Genomic DNA, 13,093 nt, shown 5'->3' on the forward strand with positions numbered 1-13,093 from the left:
TCTCAGTTTGCCTCTAATATAAAAAAATAATCGTTTATTTGCAAAAATAGAAAAACGGAAATTAATAACGCACCTATCCTACTGGTGGCGCAGTTGAACAACCTCCCGCGTTAAACACAAGAGAGGAAGAAGTATCACAACATGCTGATATACCAAGTTAGTTGAAGAGTAAATGTAATGTTTTTCTAATTGATTATTCTTTAGGTTCGCTAAACGTTGAATGTTGCATTGTTTGGACGTTGGTTAAATTATTGTAAAACCTAAAACCCGAGCAAATGAATCTCAACAAGCTCAGTGTCTTGACCAACCATGTGTTTTTGTGCAGATATGCATGGAGAAAATTATGTTCAGAACATGGCCTTGGTAGAAGGTACATGACTTCTGCTACATGTAAACCAATCCGATTTTCTCAATGTACCTCAAAATTTGTTGGTACCATGGTATCATGTCCGGGACAAAATTTAAGAGCTGGGGTTGCAGTTCCAGCTCTGCCAGCAAGGACTTTGTCTGTGACAGCTTGCATGTTCAAGAGCAAAAATCACAACATGGATAACAACAGCCTAGAAGAAGAAGAGGAGGATGAAATTGAGGCAGAAATAGAGGAGCTGCTCCAGCAGCAGATCCCCACAGGTATCGGTGAAGAAGAACACAGGGTCTTCATTGTGCATCCTGATGTGAAATGGGGCAGCAGAAAGCAATATCTGACCACAGGTAAAAGTATAGACTGATTTCAATCATTGGATAAATGTGTCATTTTACAAAGTTGTTTCTTTGACAGCGGCACTACAGATGGAAGAAGCTGTTGGTCTGGTGAACACTTTGAATAACTGGAGTGTTGTTGATAAGATCATCCTCTCCACCAAGACACCCGAGAAGAAAAGAATTTTTGGCAAGGGAAACTTCCAGGCTCTTACAGGTATATAGTTGACTGGATTTAAATAAATAGGTATTTTAGTCACGGATTGACAGGTGTCTGTGTTCTGTAATATTTTAAAGAGAAGATCAGAGCTACTCCTGGGGTCACAGCTGTTTTTGTGAACGTTGAACGTTTTTCGCCTCCCTCGGAAGTGAGTACTCATTATACTGGGATTGCATCGATTCACTTTAAAGAGTTTCTAAACGTGTGCACAAAAGAGCATGACAATCTGTTTAGATTATTATGATTCATTTAATTTTTCAAAATAGCACTAGATTCAATGTGGCTATAGTATGAGAAGTTATACTTTAATGTAGTTGTAATTAAGTGTTAAGTCATTTTTTATGTTTCAGAAAGAATTGCAGGAAGCCTGGGGAGTGAAGGTTCTTGATAGATACTCGCTTGTTTTGCATATTTTCCGCTGTAATGCTAGAACAAAAGAGGCCAAACTGCAGATCTCTTTGGCAGAGATTCCCTTGCTCAGGTAAATTATGTAAATTATTTACTATTTTCATAATCTATGTAGTTTCCTGAAGAAATCAACATTGTTTTACTAGCAAACACTACAGTTCAAAAGTTTAAACTTGGTACCATTTTTTAAGAAGATTCTAATGCTCTCCATGGCCGCATTTATTTAAATACTGCAAATAAATATTTTAAAATACACAATTTAAAATAACAGTTTTATATTTTAATAGTTTTACAATGTAATGCATGTTATGGAATAAAGATGATTTTTCACCAGCCATTACTCCAGTCTTCAACATTATAAATTACCTTATTGCCACTTTTGATCAATTTAATGCATCCTTACTGAAAGAAAGTTTTAATTTCATAATAAATTAAAATAAAACTTTTGAAAGGTAGTTTACTTTCCGACAATAAAAGTTGATGTCTCTGGTGACTTTTTGTTCAGTATTGGTTAACGTTAACACAGATTTACCAACATGTTTTTGTTCTTTGAACACATAAGATCACGGCTAAGAAATGAAGTCGCTAACTTAGACCAGCAAGGTGGCGGCTCCAGGTACATTATGGGCTCAGGTAAGGGCTTATCACATTAGAAACATTTAAGCCCAAGGTTTATTACGTTTCACTGGAACGGAAACATTTTTACAGGCGAAACGCTGTTTGAAACGCAGCACAGATTGTTAAAGGAGCGAGAGCTAAAGATCCGATCGGCCCTGGAGAGACTTAGAAGGAAGAGGCACCTGCTGCGCTCCCAGCGCAAACACAGAGACTTTCCAATCGTCTCTGTCATGGGCTACACTAACTGTGGTGAGGTTTGGATAAATATTAACCTGTTAAACTATTGTATGAGATTGTAAAATATACATTAGGAGTCTTTGTTTCTAAAGGTAAAACAACCCTGATTAAATCACTGACTGGAGATGCTGGTCTCCAGCCTAAAGATCAGCTCTTTGCCACCCTGGATGTTACAGTACATGCAGGACAGCTGCCAAGTCACATGACTGTACTTTATGTTGACACCATTGGCTTCTTGTCCCAGCTCCCTCACCAGCTTATTGACTCTTTCTCTGCCACGCTGGAGGATGTAACACATTCTGTATGTACCCAAGTCACAACTCTAAAAAGCTTCTCATTTTTAATAATGTTAGAAATGTTTAAACAGCCTCTCCTTTTGCAGGACCTCATCATTCACGTGAGAGACATCAGCCATCCAGAAACCGTGAATCAAAAGGTCAATGTACTGAATGTACTCAAGAATCTACAGATTCCAGAAAGACTGTTGAATTCCATAATAGAGGTGCACAATAAGATAGACCTCATTGAAGGGTGAGACGTCTTTTTCCTGATTCGTGTGACAGTTTAATTTAGTGACGTATTACTTTAAGACTTAACACAGACATGCACAAATCACATTTTTATTTTGGAAAAATTCAATGTTTTTACATGTTCCACAGATATGAGGTCAGTGAACCTGAGGTCATTCCTATATCTGCTCTGAAACAGCACGGACTGGAGGTGTTGAAAGAGAAGATTGAAGAAGCTGTTGTTAAATATACCGGCAAACAAATGATGACCCTTAAGGTGCAGCTCAATAGCCCTCAGTTAGCGTAAGTTTTCTATAAAAAAATTAATAAGGAGTCATGGCCAAAAATATCTGCACTCTTGGTAAATATGATCAAAACCAGCACTGTTAATCCTTTTGATCTTTTATTTATTTTTTTATCACAAAAGTCTAACCTTTCATTGGATACTTCAAGAATTTAAAGTGGGGGAAATGTCATCATGAAATAAATGTTTTTCTTTTATACACATTGGCCATAATTAACGTCCCCCTTTTATTCAGTACTTTTTGAAACCTTCATTTTCCAGTTTAAAAGCTCTAAATTTTCTCCTACGATGCCTGATGAGAACACTTGACAAGAGATCAGAGCCCTTTCCTTCATCCAGAATCACTCCAGACCCTTCAGATTCCCAGCTTCATGGTGGTGCTTCTTTTCTTTAGTTCACCTCACTCATTTTCTAAAGGGTTCAGGTCAAAAAACTGGAATGGCCATAGCAGAAGCTTGGTTTTGTGCTCAGTGACTTATTTCTGTGGGGTTTTTTTAAGTTTGTGTTTGGATTATTTAATCCAATAAAATGGGAATTTTCACTGCTCTAGCTCTTTTCTTAAAGCCGCTTAATTATCTTTTGCTGCACATGAGAAATATATTTTTTGGTTTTTCTCATTGTGGTGGGCTTTGTTTTTGCTCATTTTTTTTTATTTCCGTGAAACATAGATATATTTTACTTTTGGGGTGCCAATAATTGTGTCCAATCTATATTTTAAGAAAAACATTTATTTCATAATGATATTTACCCCTGTTTTAAATATTTATTGCAGATACATTTTCCCAGCCTTCTTTGATCATGTTTACCAAGGGTATTTTTGGCCACGACTGTATTATCTTACTCACAGACTTTTTCATTCAGTGCCCTTTCCCTTCACAGTTGGCTGTATAAAGAGGCGACGGTGCAAGCAGTGGATGATGTGGGAGACGACTGCACTGCCAATGTCAAGGTCATCATTAGCCAAGCTGCATATGGCCGCTACAGGAAACTGTTTCAGGTCGCCTAGTAACAGACGGCCAGAGTAACATCATCCAAAATAATTCCCACACTCAGTGCAATAATGATGTTTGAATATATATTTATTTATGTAAAATATCAAAAAATCTGTATTTTAACAAAATAAAGCCAGACATTGAGAAACGTATGTCAAAAAATGTTGTAGGTGTAAATTCTCAAAGCTTGATCTGAATTTATAAAAAGCTGCTTAATTCATCAAGAAGAGTTATATAGTAAAAGGCACATGTAAACATACTGAGGACTGAATATTGCACGTCGTCTCATTTAGTTATTAGTCTGAATACTTTTTAGATCACTTGTAAACCTTGGGTTTGTATCCCAAATGATTCCTTAAAAAAGGCCTTCACATGCCATAAAGGCTTCATATCAACCCACCCTTAAAGCAGTTTTTTGTTAAGACCAATAACAAGGGAACAAAATGGTACAGGACCAATGAAGTCGCCTGCTATTATGTTTAGACATGTGGGTTCAGCTCCTGGTTTCTGGTCTTCTAACCATATCTTCACATGGTTCCAGTTCTCCATGGTCAAAGTTCGGAGAGACACCCGAGGATGTGAGGCAATGAAACATCGATCTGTCGTTAGGTTCAGGCCAGCTACAAAAAAACCTTCTGTGAAACAGAAATATGCTGATCAGAGATCATAGGTATAAAGGAACCATCTTTTTTTCCCTTTTCAAGTATAACCAAACAAAAGCTTCTCTCACCAGGTCGACCAAGCCGTTTCTGGCATTCGAGATAGTAGATCAACTCTTCTGCATTAGGTTTATTGGCCCAAAGGTATGGGATACAAGGCCACAACTCCTTATAACGGGATGCTGACTGGTCTTCATATGACAGCACAACCTGATAGCCTGAAGACCACAGACTCCGCAAGGTCAATAAGGCCTCCTTTAAAACAGTATAGTTGCAGTTTAGACTTTAAACTTTAAAGGTTTGAATTTGTTTTTTATTCTTGTATCATGGTTGTCATGTATACCGTGATGCTAAAAAAATTAAGCTTTACAACAGGAAGTAGAAAACAGTTCTGTAATTTCTGTATTTTTGATCAAATAAATGCAGCCTTGGCGACTTTCAAAAACATTTAAATAGGTAACTTGCGATCGGTGGTGTATTGACTTGCTATCATAATGCTACTAAGGACAAATTAATTACTTTGTTTAAAAAATCCAAAAGGTTTCTTACGTCGCGAGGGCACAGTTTAGAGCCAAAGATTTTCTTCAGAGAATAGATAAATTCTTCATGCATTTTATAATCCAGCCCTTCAAAATGACTACAAGCTAGAATGATGATTTCTTTGGGATGAGATTCAAGCCATGAAGCAACAGTCTGTAGAGTTTCCTACAAAATACAATGTTTAGAAAGTAGAAAATGCACAAATAAAGAATGAAAAGCAAACTTTAATAGCTAATCCATCTCAGCAGTCATCTATATACTTACAATGACCATTGCATGCGTGTAAATGACGTGAGTGAAGTAAAGCTCTTTGGAAGAATCACACTGTTTGTGGGCAATTCGAAGATCAAAGTATCGAATGCCTGCTGTAAGTTGCTCCACAATGTTTTGCACCTGTTTGCAACACATTAAGGGGCTTTGATACATTTCTTATGTAAAAATGCATGAATTTGTACACGGCATACACTGACTCTATAAGCGCTATTGGAGAGACATTTTGTTCTGTTTCTGCTATGAAATATTAAGCATTGCAATCAGTCAAAATAGCTATTAAATAAGGTATATGCCTGCCTGAGTAGTAGCCCATTTGCGAATAGCTGGCCTGGTGAAACAGCAGAAAACTCCATCCAGAAACCTAAATGTGTCTGACTCAGATCGGAGCAGTGGAGAAGTGATATCCAGACAGTAGCTCATTGCATCGTGGCTACCTGAAAACAAATGAGGGTCCATTCATGATCTGCACTGACAAGGATGTTTCACGTACAAAACATGCTAGGAAAAAAAATATTTAAATCATAAAATATTCATAAATTGCATAAATAATAGCATAAAATCAGTCATAAGTAGCATGGGTATATTTTTAGCAAACACAATTCACGTACTTTACTGTAGTACCGTAAAAAATAAACGTAGTATTTATAGTATTCGCTATAAATTACTACATAATTGTTTTCTTTCTCCCCACAAGGAAGGAACAGTTCCGCCCGTAAGTAAATAAATACAGAAATTAATTCATTCCTGCTAGTGGGAAAAGTCAAATTTATGACATAAAAGTTTGGAATGCTCGACATGTGAACAAGAATTCCGAAGGGAAAAAACATAACTCTAACTGTAAGATATAAATTTATAATCCTGAAAACAAAATTTTAAAAAAGTGCATTTCGTGCTCACCTGGTATTGAGAGACATGTTAAAGGGACATCCCAGAGTTTCTCTGGCAAACGTGACATCCAGTCCTCCTGATTCATTTCATCCTTTATAACGAGGTCCATCAGTTCACCGGATCATACAAAAGCAGTAGCTCTTTACAAAAGAATCTCAAATGCTTCGCTTGAAAACAAAACGAGTTGATCGACTGAAACAGTCCGCGTTTGAGCGAAACAACAGATAAGGCACCATCGATAAAACGGCTGAGCCCAACTCTTTGTTAAGGTGACCTCACAACCTCCGCGGGTTAGTAATCATCTTTAACGAAAGTAAAAAGGTTTTAGAAGTTACTGACATTCTTGCACATGAATGTTTATTGACGTGTCATCTCGTCATTTCCTTGTTCCCTGCTGCTTCAGAGCTTACAGCTGATTGCAGAACAGCCTTTTCCTCCTTTCCGTCGCCGAGTTAAACCGCCCCAAAAACAGATCTATCTTGATCATAGGTCATTCATTTCTCTTATGCAGTACGTCTTCATGCCACAGAATACTTCATATTTCGGATAAATACTCAATTCGCGAATGATAAACATTTGATGTAAATTTAGTTTTATCATATTAGGCTATTATTAGATTACAATAAATGTTCCTTTCTCTAATCAAAAAGCATTCGAAAAAATACCAAGTAAACACTCCACTCTCCACCATACATTTATTTAACCTTTTGCTAAATAATCTAGACTGACCTATGTATGAAAGGCAAATAATTCAATTAGAAATATATGTACACACAATGTTATTTACTCGCAAGTTGCTATAGTTTAGCAATCTAGTGACCTTTTATTATCTTTGAGGTAGAAATGCCACAAAATTCCATTATCAAAGGTCAGCTTTGACTGAAGTCTTTCGTCACATTTTTATAATCAACAAAAGTTAAATTCTGCTTTCCATGTCAGCTGCTTTGTGCACCAGACACTTAATTTTTAATAACTCAAAACGCAATTCTTTGAATATTGTTTTATGTTTAATTTATTGAAAACCTTCAGATAATAAATCAGAGTATTTGATAGTCAATTCCACTGTTGATATTTGTTTTTGATGCAAACTAATATCTTGATTAAACTGGTTTAAAATGCATGCTACTATGGCAGAGAACATGTGCAAAGACAGAAATATTTCAATCTCTTTTCATGCTTTTTGATTGTGCACCATGCAGACATGTATTTATTGGAATCGTATTTCCATAGTCATTCCACACAGTAGAAATCTGAAAGGAGTATATCATTGAGAATTAACAATCCTGAGTGTTTGATAATCTTATGTTTATGCAGGCTTGCACCGAGTAGACCTCAGCAATTCACATGCAAACTCTGATGCTCACAGGGAACTTACTGTGTCCTGTGATGTGCTTACGTCTGAAGTTGTGCTGTAGATAAAGTGGTTACAACCTGGACCTTAGTAGTGACATCCGTTTGGAACCAGGTTCTTAAGAAATGATCGACATTTTTGCAAAATCAGAGGTATATATCAGAGACTGCATAAATAAGCTTAAGACAATAAGTTCAAGTCATAAAAGTCAGTGCATTACAATATTCTACCGATAACTCAAATTGATCTATCATCCTAAGGGTGCTTACACACTAGAAACCGCTTTGTCGGAGCATTTGGCGGACAGGAAAGTGCGAGTGATCCATTTTGAGGGTATGGTAAGTGCTTTTGGTTGCATGGTGGTGCATTGGTTTCACAAACCCTTGTGTTTTTTCTTGCAATGCACCAAAGTCCCTACTGAAAAGAATGGCGCTGACGCAGCGTAGTGTGTAAGCAACCTTACAAAAAGTGCAAAGTTGACTAGTATAAAAAACCATCACAAGAACAAGAAAACACTTCTTTCTTCAAATGTTAAATACATTATGCAGCTAAAAGAGGTTCAAGGCTCTGGTATTATGGTCCTCTTGAGAAGATTTTCATTCAGTGCAATGACGGTTGGTATGAATTGGCTCTCTGTCACAAAGTCCCCGGCTATGATGTTGAGGGAGCCGGTGTTAGAGCCAGGCTTCTGTTGCTTGACCCAGCTAAGTAACGTGGGATATGTAGACATAACCATATCCTTCAGTGATTCTGTGGGATGGGAGCATATGTACTTCAGATCTTCAGTAAGATTGATTCCAGTCACAAAGAAGCCACCTGTGGAAAATTACGCACAGCTGATTAGGCAAAATTCGCTTTCACATGTTGTTTGGACATAAATGTGTGTTAGCAGTGTGTGGAGACAACCACCCTATAATGATTCATCCAGCCACATGCCACACCCATGAATGCTGACTCCTCCTGAAGGACAGAACAGTGCCAACTTTTCATGATCCAGCTAACGCTACACCTCCAGAAAAATTGCATATGAAAGCAATGTGAAGTCGATCACTACAATCAAAAGCTCATAATCACAAGTGGGGCTTCGTGATAGCTTGCGATGGCACCATGACTTATTTGTATGCTCCCATCTGTCTAATTCAAAAAGTGCATTTTTTTATGCACGGTACAATCAGATGACTGACTTTTCTGTGAGGATAACGGACATGTACTAATAATTGAGTGTTTATTTGCCGGGGCTAGAACTGGTAACACTGACGTCACCGATCGGCTGTTAGCATGAAACTAGCTTGCTAAAAAAGCTAAAAAAAGCCTTTTGGATTATCGAAAAAATTAACTCTGTGTTCAATCATAGTTCATGAAATTGTCCATTGACATAATCTTCACAAAGTAATATAACTTTTACGAATTTTGATGCCTCAATAAAAGAACCTAAAAGCTAAACTTTTAATAGGCTATAAACGAACTACCGCACCACCTTCAACGTCGCCACCAACGCGTTACCGAAAACCTTTTCAAACATTTTAACGTGCAATATTCATGTACTATTCAACAAAATTCTAGTGCATTTAAGAGAGCATGTTTTTAGATATGGGAAGATTATATTTTAGTGAATAAAGTACCACATTTCAGCTATCGTTTTGTTAGGGTACAAAATGTTATTTTATCTTTGCTTCTAGAAAATTCTGAATTTATGCTTCATAACAGCTTCATATGTGGCCGAGTACATTTCATTTTAAAGAGGCGCTAAGCCCTATTCACGCTCAAGGCGAATGAGTCGGTAAATGTGGTGTTTACATGAAATAATCATGAGTTTATCTAATGGTCCGAACCCAGAGTCTCCGCATGAATAGGAAAGCATTACAACGAGCATCTTCCATCCGAAGACTTGTGTTGACATTTCGGGGCAAAGCATGAAAAACATTGTTGAACAACAATATAAAATGCAGGAAACTATTGGTGATTCTACAATTAATTATAATATAACGTACACTACGATTGGAGGATACTGTAAATTAATACATTTAATGATGTTTAATGTCTTTAACAGAACCTGTAGTCAAATTTAGCAACTTGTTAGCTTGTATGTAAAAAAATAAAAATAAATCACAAGTGTGGTGTAGTTGGTGTGACCTTGTGTGAACCACAGAACTTATTTTAGGGGATCTACCCAAAATCTCATTCAAAAATGGTTCACTGACTTTGGTACGTTGAAAACAAAAGTGCTAAAATGCTAACTCGCTTCCGCAAGTTCAATGAAGATAGTTTTATTAAGAGAATAAATAATAATGATAATAAAAAGGCATATTAAAGATTACCTGGTCGACCGTATTGCTTCCTATGTTCAAATTCCTCGATCAGTGCTTCAGCCTTGCACTTGTTTGCCCACCAGTAAGGTATATGGGACCACAATTCTCTGTGGCAGTTGGCAATATTGTGCTCATATGAAATGATAACTTGATGACCCTGGCTCCATAATTTCCGTAGTGTCACACACTCCTATCAAAAAAATCAGAAGTAATCAGAAGTTTTATAATTTATTTGAATCAACACTGTAATATTTTTGTAGATATACTGTTATTGACGCCACTTCCCAACATCTATTACTAAAATTAAACAATAAAAGCTAACGCGTACCATTTTGGGGCACAGTTTGGAATCAAAAACACTCTTTATAGTTGAGACGAGCAGTGTGTGAAGCTCCTGACTAAGGCCCAGGAAGTGGCTAAATGAGAGTATCACTAATTCCTTTGGATGAACATCCAACCACTCTCTGATCTCTTTTAAAACCATCTGAAATAACACAAGAAATTGGTTTGATTAAATTAAAAAGCATTTATTTATATTCTTCAACCAACAAACTCAGCAGATTACAACGACTGCACTTATCAGATTACACAACAAATCAACACGGTGGGAAACGCCGTGCTAAGTCTTCCAAATGTTTAATCAATTGTCTTCATAGTTTTGTGTAGTCAGTTGTCTTACCTCCACAGTTATAGTGGTATAAACACCATGGTAGAAGTAGAGATCATTTGAGCTGTCATTAGGCCGATGTGCTATCCTCAGGTCACAGTATCGCACTCCAGAATCCAACTGCTCCCTAATGCTAGACTCCTATGGTAAATAATGTAAAGCACAATCATTAACAATGCAGGTGCAGCAAAGATAGTGCTGAACAGCTCGCTGAAGACAAACAGCGTCAGTAAAACCACTGAAAGTGAAATAACCGTTTCTGTAAAAACCCACCTACAGATTTGGGACAATGTGCTCATCCATCAGTGTTACTTTTATCATAACTATTCCATCCAATTGTGCTTTCAAGAGCTTTTACCGTAGCAAAACCACTGAGTGTTTGATTGATTTCCTAAGGACAGCAGACGGCAATTTATTCCCCGTCATGCTGATAACTTTTAGAGACGATGCTCTAAGGGAATCTGCTGATGCACGCTAACATAAAATGGTCTATAACCTCATGTGGAATTTGATACCATAACCAGCATAATTACGTACGTAATTGTGAAAAAGTCACCAATTTTGGACAGAAATTTAATTACGCAATTTCTGATACAGCATTAGTGATTTTGTAAGTACAGCGCTATAGGAAGGACAACAAGCTTGGACTCAGAAAGCAATCATTGTCCAAAATAATTCAATTGAAAATGCAAGAACTTATATGAAAAATATAATGGCGATTATTATATTAGTTTTAATGCAATAAAAGAATAATGGATCAGTGACAACAACCTGGGACTACATACAGTACCTGTGCTATTGCCCACTTGTAAACAAATGGCCTTATGATGGGCTTCATGTACTTGTCCAGCTTTTGCAGCATATCCGGTTGAGTGAGGTCCACCGGAGAACGGTCGTTCTTATCCAGACAGTAGGTTATGGCATTGTGGCTCCCTAAAGACCCATTATAAAAGTGACACAATGACCGAATGCACTGAACTAAAATGAAATATAGAACTAAAAAGAAATATAAATAGACTAAAAACCTGTGGTTAAATCAATTAATAACGGCACCCTCCTAAAATAGCAACATTCACACTTTACTGGATGAATTTGAAAAGAATTGCGCATACCCATTGAACACATTGTATGCAATTAGTGAATGTATAAATGAAAATGTGAGGTTAAATACCTGGTATGGCCATGTAACAGAGAGGGGTATCCCACAGTGCACTGGGCAGATGGGCCATCCAGTTGTCCATGGGAAGCTCACTTAAGGATAGTTGGCTGACCTCTGATGTCATCTTTGATTTCTGCCAAAATGTAAAAGGCAAATGAATCCACACGCATGGCATTCGAGTTCAGCTTGATACTCTGATAAACATTTTTTTATTGCATTTGTGTAAGGCTTAACCAAAAAGCCTTCCTTGGTCAAGCAGCTCCATCAAAAGAGCATTTTGCTGGTCAACAGCAACGGCTGTGCTGGTCCATCATCTAAAGACCTACGCCAACCCAGCATGTAAATTCATCGTGGTTTATTTAACAGGGAAATACTAGTGTCTATGCAAATATAGGATTTCATTCAAATCGCGTGAATTTAAATGTACAAATATCGGGATTTACCAGGTTTTAAAGTTGTTTTGAGTCCAAGAAGAATATTTTAGCAAAGCCGTTTTAAACTATTTTAATTGAGTGAGTACAGGTTAAACCGGCTCCAACGGACTCTGATGCTGAAGGACACGGATGATGAAAGGAAACGATATATTTATCCACTTCATAGATTCCCAAAGCCCCATGGTGGTCGTGTGAAAGTGAGATGGACGTTACGCGGTGCTGAACTTGTCATTGGCGGCACAAGGTTGAACCGGGCTGGGTATCCACAACAAAATCCCGCGTTGAAAACCGAAATAGTCCGGAAGAAACTCTCTCTTCTCCGTTCAATGATGCGATTAAACTTGCTTCACTTTTCCTTTCATTTCCATCATCAAACGAATCCACGTATTACTGGACGTTTAAAAAAACATTCGTCTTTTTACAGAAAAGAAATGGTGACAGAAACCGTGCACTTGTCCGCTGCATTCTCCACCCGGTCAGTCTGACAGTTTTAGAAACGTACTACGGCGAAGGTTAGAGTCATGAATATTAATTACGCAAAGAGACGCTCTCCCCGTAGGGCGAAGTGATTGGCTGAAAGGCAGACGTTGGAGCGACAGCTTGGCTCATGAATATTCATTAGGGACATCAGCCGGTCGCGTGGAAGTGTCGTCAGCCTTGTCTAATTAATATTCATAAACCTTCCCCATAGTATGAATCGTATTTTGTTCGCGCGGGTGAACGAAGGAGGGGTTTAACAGATGCTAATATACTTTATGACGATGTAATTGTCCACGCAATCAATTGCTGTCAATACGTTTATTTTCGCCTTTCGTTAATACAGAAT

At 37.5% G+C, this 13,093-nt stretch overlaps 3 protein-coding genes across 3 annotated transcripts; 1 reads left to right on the forward strand and 2 right to left on the reverse strand.

Annotated features, from left to right (window-relative positions):
• The first annotated feature begins 15 nt into the window (after positions 1-15).
• gtpbp6 (GTP binding protein 6 (putative)) lies at positions 16-4,139 on the forward strand. The gene is made up of 10 exons (XM_043241950.1): positions 16-711; positions 779-916; positions 997-1,067; positions 1,270-1,400; positions 1,890-1,960; positions 2,036-2,194; positions 2,275-2,483; positions 2,565-2,713; positions 2,842-2,994; positions 3,875-4,139. The coding sequence occupies exons 1-10, from the start codon at positions 276-278 to the stop codon at positions 3,999-4,001; spliced, it is 1,644 nt and encodes a 547-aa protein (XP_043097885.1). The 5' UTR covers positions 16-275; the 3' UTR covers positions 4,002-4,139.
• Positions 4,140-4,288: 149 nt separating this feature from the next.
• Positions 4,289-6,760, reverse strand: si:dkey-66a8.7 (PI-PLC X domain-containing protein 1). Its single transcript, XM_043241951.1, has 6 exons — positions 6,357-6,760; positions 5,757-5,893; positions 5,451-5,579; positions 5,196-5,351; positions 4,718-4,901; positions 4,289-4,622 (listed from the first exon to the last, which is right to left on the reverse strand). Exons 1-6 carry the CDS (start codon positions 6,454-6,456, stop codon positions 4,390-4,392), a joined length of 939 nt encoding a protein of 312 aa, XP_043097886.1. The 5' UTR covers positions 6,457-6,760; the 3' UTR covers positions 4,289-4,389.
• A 583-nt stretch (positions 6,761-7,343) lies between these two features.
• Positions 7,344-12,764, reverse strand: plcxd1 (phosphatidylinositol-specific phospholipase C, X domain containing 1). Its single transcript, XM_043241166.1, has 7 exons — positions 12,277-12,764; positions 11,846-11,966; positions 11,465-11,607; positions 10,687-10,815; positions 10,336-10,491; positions 10,017-10,197; positions 7,344-8,514 (listed from the first exon to the last, which is right to left on the reverse strand). The coding sequence occupies exons 2-7, from the start codon at positions 11,955-11,957 to the stop codon at positions 8,258-8,260; spliced, it is 978 nt and encodes a 325-aa protein (XP_043097101.1). The 5' UTR covers positions 11,958-11,966; positions 12,277-12,764; the 3' UTR covers positions 7,344-8,257.
• Between the last annotated feature and the right edge of the window lie 329 nt (positions 12,765-13,093).

This window comes from Puntigrus tetrazona, chromosome 6, assembly GCF_018831695.1.
Source record: "Puntigrus tetrazona isolate hp1 chromosome 6, ASM1883169v1, whole genome shotgun sequence".
NCBI classification, from domain to species: domain Eukaryota; kingdom Metazoa; phylum Chordata; class Actinopteri; order Cypriniformes; family Cyprinidae; genus Puntigrus; species Puntigrus tetrazona.